Source organism: Sprattus sprattus, assembly GCF_963457725.1.
Source record: "Sprattus sprattus genome assembly, chromosome: 1".
NCBI classification, from domain to species: domain Eukaryota; kingdom Metazoa; phylum Chordata; class Actinopteri; order Clupeiformes; family Clupeidae; genus Sprattus; species Sprattus sprattus.
Window position 1 is genome coordinate 29,451,322 of NC_137920.1, and position 10,000 is coordinate 29,461,321.

General features: G+C 41.4%; 1 protein-coding gene across 1 annotated transcript in view; it reads left to right on the forward strand.

The window, feature by feature from the left end:
* Positions 1–6,980, forward strand: part of LOC308369009 (VPS10 domain-containing receptor SorCS3-like) — a gene marked incomplete at its 5' end in the record, with an annotated part of 22,901 nt that extends 15,921 nt beyond the window's left edge. Inside the window, 5 exons of the mRNA XM_080843336.1 lie at positions 603–737; positions 3,982–4,081; positions 4,707–4,812; positions 5,665–5,849; positions 6,826–6,980. Coding sequence (XP_080699462.1) covers positions 603–737; positions 3,982–4,081; positions 4,707–4,812; positions 5,665–5,849; positions 6,826–6,890 — 591 coding nt within the window. The 3' untranslated portion in view covers positions 6,891–6,980. The remainder of the gene's footprint in view (positions 1–602; positions 738–3,981; positions 4,082–4,706; positions 4,813–5,664; positions 5,850–6,825) is intronic.
* Positions 6,981–10,000: the final 3,020 nt, after the last annotated feature.

Consider the following 10,000-nt stretch of genomic DNA (forward strand, 5'->3'; position numbering starts at 1 on the left):
CAATCACACACAGACACACTATCTCTCTGTCTCTCTCTCACAAATACATACACACACACTTCTCAACCTAAAAAGCTGAACAAAATGTATCAACTTCATATAAGCACATGCATTTGTACCCAAATGGGAAATAACAAACAGAAAAATAAACAAAGAAATACATAAAAACATATCGGCTATATGCCAATAAATAAATAAAAATGAAAAAAAAAAGAATAAATAAAAAAAGCTAAAAGCCCATGACTGTGTTAATGCACACGTAGCCCGTGGCAAGCTGTGCATGACATTACTTTCTCACACACACACACACACACACACACACACACACACACACACACACACACACACACACACATACACACACACACACACACAAACACACACACATAATGCCAGCCTACATAATGCATTATGAGGACTCATAATGTTCGTGTCTGACCCAGTACCATAAGTCAGAGGATTTTTTCCATTTCCGAGAGCTGCTATTGCTTTGGGCTGGTGCTTAGCTAAATGGGCCGGTTCAGTGTGGGAGCTGAGTAGACTGGGAAGGGCTCTCTCTCTCTCACCTCTCCTTCCCTCTCTCTCTCTCTCTCCCTCCACAGGCCACTGGTATCGCCCGGGAGCTGCTGCTGGTGACCGTTTTGCCGGGGCTCCCTACCACAGCAGAGTTCTTCCTGCTGCCGGACAAACGCGTCACCGAGGGGAAGCCCGAGAAGACCTCCGCACACCTGGATGAGGTCAGTGAGGAGACGAGGGGGTCGACCCCCCTCCAAAACACACATGGGACGAGTCTTCCAACAGCATTGTTGTACAGCAACCACCCGCAGAACAGAAAGAGAGATTTCAAAGTGGTTCATTTGATGGATGGCCATAGCACCAATCTTTTTGTGACAAATACACCCCACGGCCCGGTCCAATTTGAAGCACGGCAGACCTTTTCATAATGCCAGCCAGCATTCCACACAACCCAACATCATACATTATAAAGCACTATAGTACCTGCCAAGCAGCTGCATAGGGGTTGCATGCTAATACAAGGGGACAAACATGTAATTGGAAATGGGACTGCATTATATTGTTCCTGATATGGAACCTTTTTAGTTACTGTGACTTTATTGGACATCTTCTAGAGGTGTAGGTGTCCAGACTATTAGGAGCCTGTGTGATATCAAATGCAAAATAACCTGGCAAAGGAGGGGAGGGGGGGATTAAAGAAAATGAGCCTGTCTTGATTGATAATTTCTGCTTCAGTGAATCAAAAACCTTGTTTGAAAATATTTAAATATTCAAAGATGTTGCAAGAGTTTCATCTTGCTTCCAGCAGATGTCAATGTTGGCCCGCATAAACGTTCAGCTTCCGCAGAGAGATTTAATATCATAGAACACTGCAGCTCATCAGCGCCTTGATACACCGCCAAAGTCAAGTACCGCACTGAAAGAGAGCCAGCGTGCAAAAATCGTCTACTCAAGTCCACCATTTTTAACACTCTAAGGTCCAAGGCCTTTTAGACTTTTCTAAGTTGTCTGACATGCCTTGATGTTTTTGTACATTTTGCTTAACTAAAAACATTGATGCACAAATGGAATATATGATTCTATTCTAGAAGACCACAGCAATAATATCATGTAAGTAAAAGGAATGTAGTAAAAAAGAGTTTAATTTAAATCAAATGTAAACATACCCTTGGAAAAACCTTGTTTCAGAGGTGCTCAGACTTTGTACAAAAACACATTGTAAAGATTTATTCACAAGACTTTTTATTTCTGAGCCTTGTAAACATAGGTGTTGGCTAAACACATGTTAGTTTAGCATTCAGAAAGTATGTCTTGTTTCACTACCTCATATTTATAATTTCAGAGTGTCCTGTGCCATTCCTAAATCTGTGCCCCTACAAATGCATATTGATGAGTTGGTGTGAACAAACCTGTGACACCTCTCGCAAAGACAAAGGCCATATCCTAATGGCCCTAGAATGTCTTTGTGGCCCAAAACCCCCGGAGTGAATCTTGCCACACCATGACCCAATGGAGATCACTGAATCACCATCTCCTTATCATATGAATAGCTGTCATTTGCTAATGGGTGGGTCCTTAGCAGCAGAAACCCCACTCAGATACTAGAAAGTGCAACACATCAGTTCTATTCCCCTGACAAAGTGCTTATTTATTTTTAAATTTTGAACTGTATATATTATAAAAGAAAAGGGTTCAATGTTTCCGTGGTTGTTCTTTTTATGTCTCTAAGACGAAAACTCGCGGAGCTTAAAATTTTTTTTGACAAAAAAAATAAAAATATCCCGGACGAGGGATATAGACCTTAGACAGTTAAGCATCACAGGTCGGCGTAGGGACGTTTATTCCTGTCTTTGACTTCCTGAGAGAGATGAAAAATAACACAAAAAGGTGCCGGGTGCGTTCGATCAGGCTTCTGCTATTACGGCGCCTGTGCTGACCATTTGGCTGTAGCCGAGTGGCAATCAAAGGTTGTTTGTTCCAAAGTCTTTTCAGAAACCGGAGTACTTACCTAGTCCTGTCTTAGTCACTCTCGTTGCTTTCAAAGGTCTCACAGTTCATTTCCGGACCAAACTTTCCAGAGACTTCTTTATATACCAGACATATATATATGCTTTCAGAATGTAAGAGCTGTCCGCTCACTCTTCAGAGCTCATATGAAGGGTTCCCGCTGAGCTAACGAGTGCCATGAAGGACTTGTCTCAGTCCTGATGTTAGTCATGTTCCAAGTGCCTGCAGTATGTCAGATTGTACCTTTTGACTGTGTGCATGATTATGAGCGACACGTCAGATGGCTGTTGCGCTCTTCTAGCCTAAAATTTCTTTTTTGGTCAGGGCCTTGTGTGATTGCGCGCGCTGACAGCATGCTTTCCCTCCTTCCTACCCATAAAGCCATGCAATTAATTTTCATTCAAGGTTGGCGTCTTGAAGGTGCAATGTGTTTGAAGCTCATTAAGACGAATAATAGATTTACTGACCCTGATACAACAGCGAGAATAAGTAATTATTCATGGAACAGTCTAATTTTAAACGAGAAATATAGCAGGGGCTGAAGGACTGCAGGAATTTGCCCACGCCACGATTAATTTGCTAAATGAGGCGGCTCAAATTAATGAAGCCAGCCTGTAAAATCAAACGAAATTCAGAGAGGAAGACAAAAAAACTGGTGCATTTGACGGTGAGCTCAAATTGACTGGGTATGGATTCACTTCTCTTGGCAAACAAAACATGAGGGTTTATGCAGTTGTAACCTAACTGAGGCTACTAGATTTAAAAAGAAGAAAACAAAAACAAGACAACAAATCAAGAGAAATGAAAATACAATTTACGCTACGCAGAATGTAGCAGAATACTTTGGGTGAAAATCTTGCACAGATTGTTTTTCCGCAGTGATACATACCTAGGCAGCATGTTTTGTTTTTAACCCTTTTGGCTTAGTCTGACCTGTGGACTGTGGAACTGTTTATCATAGCCAGGGGAGGGCAGAGTATGTTTACAAAACCAACTTTGGGTCAATTGCTCTGTCCTTAGCTTGGCTGCATTTCAGAAATGAACGCAATTTTAAAAGTGCATGATAACAAGCGGTTTATTTTGACATTATTTGAGCTTGATTTAGTCTTACTTTGTACTTTATCAACCAATGTGTATCTTACTAGGTGTGGCCTCTGAGTTTCAAAGGGAAATGTGAATTCAGTATTCATCAGCAATATGTTCATCCTGTTGAGGTGTTAGAAGGGTTTGATTTTCAGACACTGAAAAATATAAATGAATGGGATACATTTGCTGAAACAAAGAAAGGGGATAGAGGCAACGCTCAGAAGTATTGGAGCACAATTAGAATCATTATCATTTCTCTCATGTCTAGAGAAAAAAGTTTCATGTTTCACACACACACATTCCTGCTGTCCCATTAACAAAGGCTAATCTCTGGTTCGTCACTAACTGTGTCCCTTGTTGGCCCTTGTACAGCTCTCTGAGGTGGTGTTAGGGGCCCTGAATCAGAACCTGGTGCAGTTTATCCTAAGACCAGGAGTCCAGATCACCGTCTACGCTGCACACTTATCAGCCGGTGAGTCCCAGTTCTATTTCAGCTTGAGGTTATGGGTCATTGGGAGACCATTGTTTTCAGTTGCAAGTTTGACTTCTGTGATACTTTCTTTAATTGAAGTGAACTAAACAACGCTATTATTCAAATAGTCTACCCTAGGAAATAAACCATACCTGAGATGAAAAGCATTATAACATGTAGTAGTATGCTCACATGTAATCAGTTCTAATTTGTGTAGTGGCTATGGTATACTTCCATGCATTTTCTCAGGCTTAGGGATTAATTGACCTTCATTTTCTTTTGTAAACCATTTAGCAACATCACCATGAAGCACTGCCAACTCTAATTTAATGGTTTCCGTCCTTGCGTTCCTCAAGGTCTAGCACACCAACCCGAGTGTGTGTGTGTGTGTGTGTGTGTGTGTGTGTGTGTGTGTGTGTGTGTGTGTGTATTCCCTAATAAGACTCAGTTGTTTGCTAATCACATGGATAGTAACAAGCCCTGGGGCTTTTGTGGATAACACTTTGTGAATTTCAAACCAAACAAAAGTTCTGGCCAGAAGGAACCATTAAGCAAGAACTGAAAAGGGTCTCTTTTCTTAACCCGCCCAGCACCTGTTTTGTACATGTTTTCTATGCACCTACAGCGCCCCTAGTGGACACCAGCGAGAACCACAGCGGTTCGGCCATGCTGATGCTCCTGTCTCTGGTGGTGGTGGGTCTGGCCGTGTTTGTCATCTATAAATTCAAGAGGTAACGTGCTCCGCCCATTTTGTCTCACTCCATTACCCATCAGCCCCGCCTGCCCTCTCAGCCTCAGTGCACATCCCACCTCCGACTGTGGCCCTCGCACGTTAGCGCCGGCTAGGGCAGCCACAATTCCCCCCCTCTCTCCTAGTGAGGCGTTCCTCCGATCATGCATCTCTCTGAGAGAGAGAGAGAGAGAGAGAGAAAGAGAGAGAGAGACTAAAAGGGGAAATGCCATTCAGACAACATCAATATCTAACCCCTTCAGCTTTTCCACGATGACCTTTGTGAAATGCTAAATGAGATCGGTTGAGCCCAGCTCACTCTCAAAGGGAAAAGGGCGGGGGGGGGGGGGGGGGGGGGGGCAATTTAGACCAAATCTTCTGAAGAGCGAAGGAGAAGAAACAAGGAGAGGCGTCATCGAGTACACAGAGAGTAAATAAAGCCAATAAAAGCTCTTGAACAACAGGCAAATCTCTTTCCCCCTCCCTTGCTCGCTCTCTCTCTCTCTCTCACTCTCTCTCTCTCTCTCTCTCTCTCTCTCTCTGCTTGTATTGTTCTCTATCCATTTTCCTTCTGGTGTCATAAAATAATTCTTTACATTGTAATAGGTTTAACACATTTTGCTGAGGGGCATTGAAGACAAATAAAAAAAAACAAGCCGTGTGGGAGGTGTGCTTTTTTATAACCATATGTGCACATTGAGCTGAGAGGCAAATAAGCTGTTAATGATGATTCATTTCATGCATTGGGATCCTCCCTCCTCTTTCTTAGGTGCCCCCCCTCTCCCTCCCTCTCCATCTCGCTCACCTGAACCGTAAGGCTTTATCCTTGTCTCATTGTAATTCTTTCCTCAAGGAAGATCCCAGGCCTCAGCGTCTATGCACAGATGCAGAACGAAAAAGAACAAGAAATGATCCAGAGCCCGGTGAGCCCCACCGTCGTAGACACGACGGCGGGGAAGCAGTCACCAAACCTCACCAAGCTGTTGTTGACTTCTTCACTGAAGCCTCTGGACACGGAGCGCATCACTCATACCATTGGTGAGTCAGAGTCAAGGTTTGAGAATATAAAGATATAAAGAGCCAGATATGTAAGGTAAGGGTGAATGGCCACCGAGGAGTGGAGTTTCATGCGTCAAGACCAATATTCATGTACAACAGGGCACCTGGAAGGCCATTGTCATGCTTTTACCCCTGTTGCCACACATGTATTCAGGTTAAGGACATATTTGGTTAAGTTTAAAAAGAAACCACCCTGTATAGTTAGTGGTACTACTTTCTGTATTCACCGACATGGATAACGGAATGGATTTTGTTCCTTCATTAGCTTGCCTGACTACACTCTTACTGATGTAGTTTCTATCGATGGGCAGCTTTTCAATTAACGGTTACTACTATGGTTGTTGTAGTTAGCATTCAAAGTTTCCGGAACATTGACATAGAACGGTGATTAAGCTTTTTTTGTACTGGATCTACCTCAAAAGGTGTCTCGTTATATATAAAATCGGGACATTTGCCGACCAATCAGGAAAGAATTTCTCATCACCAAGCGCATTGTGCTACCTCCTGGTATGAAATGCGCTGTATAAATTTGATTTGATCTGATTTGATCACAGCCTCCAAACTCCAGGTGGGTTAGATATGAAGTGTCAGATATTTAGTCTATTTTACGGAGTTTGACGTGAGTCAATTACCCCTCTAACTCCCCACTGAGCCCGTTGATGAGTCAGATTTAAACCCGGGGAGGTCAGAGTTCATCAAAACACTCAGCCCTCAGGTGAGGCAGTCACAGCAATCAATCACCAGTCAGCTCTGCGCCAGGATCAAACCTAAAGGCTTTTAAAAAAAAGTATGTGCTTAAACAGCCTTAATCTTTGGTAAAATTACCACTAAAAAGAAAGGCCCTTGTCTCAATCCATACCTGACCCTGCATTTTATGAATTGAATGTCGTTTCTCTCGGTGACTAACCAATTATGCTCTCTTTCTCCTTTCATCTTTGTTTTCTTTCACAAAAAGAATGCATTAAACCTCATCCACGAGTCAAATTTTCAACAGAACTCCCTACTTACATTGACGTCTGACGCCTGGGTTCACCCCAACAGAGATCCTGCTGTGTTCATGGGCTTTGTTCTGACACAAAAGGTTTTAAGCTTTATACCTGTGCATGTTGGACATTGCTGAGACTAACTGTGCTCTGTGAATACCAGATTAAAAACTGTGTACAGGTTTTTTTTTATATACATACATGTCGGTTCAAGAAATGAAGCATTTTTGCTTACATTTATTTATAAAACTACAAGTACATAACCAGGGGGAGGAGGACAGCATGTACTATTTAAAGAGAAAAAGGGAAAAAAAAAAGAAAAAAAGTTCGCCAGTGTCTTACCATCCCCTTGCTTTATTGTATTGCTAATAATAGTGATACAGTATTTATTCCTGAGTATATATTAAAATAAAGTCACAATTATTTTGTAAATCATGAATGTGTATGCGAGATATTTGTGTATTTTAATAACAAACTAAACTGAAATGCTATCAGTTGTGTTAATGATAAATAGAAGTTATGTTCAATTTCCACCGACTGTCTCAAGGCAAAACTTTGTGGCACAATACTCCCTCATTTCTTATTTCATTTAATTTCTTTGTTTTAAAGTGTTTGTGTTGATGTTAATAATCAAATACAGGGTCTTATCTCTTTACTTATGGTCTTTTGTGTTGTTGCACTCTGCTGTAATTTGCTACTGTATGATGTGTGCTCTAACGTGTCTCGATTTGTAACAACAAAATTAGGTCATGGAGTCGCATAATGCTATATTTTATTTTTATTCATAAATGTACAACGTTGGAATAAGACAAGAGACAATAAACTGTAGATACTATTTGTGGCACTTTGAGAAGGCCATGAAATGCCCCCTTCACCATCACAACTTATTGCAAAAACCGTTCTTTTTTTATCGGCTTGGCTTAGAGGCTTATGCCAAGTATGACTTGCTTTTCATGAGAGGCCATTCCCTTTCCCACTCAGCACAGTGGCAGATGTTTCTTTCATAAGATCTTCTTCGTCCAAAATGAGAGTGCTGTAATTATGAATAATTGCTTGGTTGCTGTTGGTTGTGACCTACATAACCATAGGTCACAAAACACGTTTGATGCTTCACGCAAAAGACCTTGTTTGAACAACTCATACCAAAAGTGTATTTTTAGAGGAAAATTGACAGATATGAATGTGAGATTAATTAATAATTTCATCAACAACAATAATATTTGCAAATCGTTTGCAATGTGTCCCCACGTAATCTAAAACGTTTTTTTTTCTTCTACAAATTGCCACTCCGTGTTACTACATACATACTCTGTGCTTACACAGAGACAAGACCACAACTAGAATGTACTAGAAGTACGACTGAAGACAAATACCTTTGTTAAGCTACTACATCTGGTGCGAAACCTCCTAAGAACCACAGGAGTGTTCACTGTAAAAAGACAAGATGTTTACTAAACAGAAACAAAAAGGTGTTTCAGTTGTAACCCAACAGTTGAGAGCAGTATGTGATCTGACTCTGAATCGGATCTCTGCCCGGTTCGGATCCCAAATCGGATCTGCTTCAGCGTTGGGACCGATCTGGGATGTGCCGGAACCATCGGACATGGCACAGCTTGTATCTTGCTGCTTATTCCCCTGCAGGCCGGCTCAGGCGTCCATCCTGCAGTATTCTATGATCATGCCAGATTTCCTTCTGAAGTCATTGGTGTACATTAGCTACTGTAAATGTTAGGCCTCCTGTGTATTTCAACAAGGGGATGAATGTACATGTATATGACCTTCTTCTTAAGTAATTACTTGTGAGAATATCTGACACAGCATGTTTAAAAACAGTTTTAGGTTTGTTTTTGTTTGTTTTGCTTTCCCCTGCCATTATTTCTTGATTATACTGAAAGACAGAGTGACTGAAATGACTAGGAACTGCTTTTTTGGTCGGAGACGTAGACCTTGTGATACCGCTGTATGTTTTATAGTTTTTTTTTATATAAAAATATTTTATTTCTGTAACATTGGATTATGACACTCATTTTGAGTTGAAGCTTATGAGAGGAGTAGCTTTAACAAGTGAACCAGGAGGGGCTCGGAGGATACTGGTATCAGTAAACAAAACAAACATTCTGGTTTCAGAGAGCGAGATATCCAGAATGCACCAGCAGTTCGACCCCAGATCGCCCCTTAAATGTAATAATTGTGTACAGACGGCAAGACACAGAATAGCCATTTAGGCCAGCTTTGTAAAGCACTTCTACACAACACGAACACAGTGGGTGGGAAAGAAACCTGACTGCATCCTCCTGAAACTATGAACCCACTGTGGATTTGATTTTACTGTCTGCCGCCCAAGCTGTGTTTCGCTGACCAGTAGCATGTAGATGTGAAAGACCCACGGTCAGAGGTTCAAGCCTGGTCTAAGTTCGGCTTCCACTGCTTCTAAATTGCTAAAACTTCAAACAGGAAGACCAACTCCAGGGGGGACTCCTCCGAGCCGGTGGAGGGACAACAAGGTTTAAGTTTGGCCTGTGGCAAAACACAAACTGTGACATCAGGAAAGTGAAGCTCTAATTGGAATCCCAAAGATAGCCAATCTGAGCTCTGCACCTACCCCTGCCCAAACCCCATGCCCACCAACCCCAAACCCCCCTTCCCTCCCTTCCACACATACCCCAACCCCACAATACCCTCCCAATAACAGAGTTAGCGAGATTATTTTTGTAGAAGAAGAGTTTTATTACTGTAAAGCTTTTATATATAAATGTATAAAGAAAACAAATCCACGATCAAAAGGATTTAGGTGTACAATGTTTTCTTTGACCTCAACTCTGTGCTGTGTGCAATTGTTTCTGTTTAATGCATTTACAATCATATTTATTAAATGGAATAAGTCTATGTTACTGTGTTTTCATTTTCTTACAATATTTGTAAAAAATATCATTCTATGTAATTTACTGAAGTGATATATGGCCTATAGATAAAGAAAATTAAATCTGAATATATGTGTCTGTATTATTTATTTATTCGTTTAATATGAATGGCGTCCATCTTTGCACTGCAGAGTTGACAGACTTGTCAACTGTTGAACACAATATCAGACATTATTACCTCAGACACAGCTAGCAGGGATGAAAGCTACAGACTCAATGCCATGCT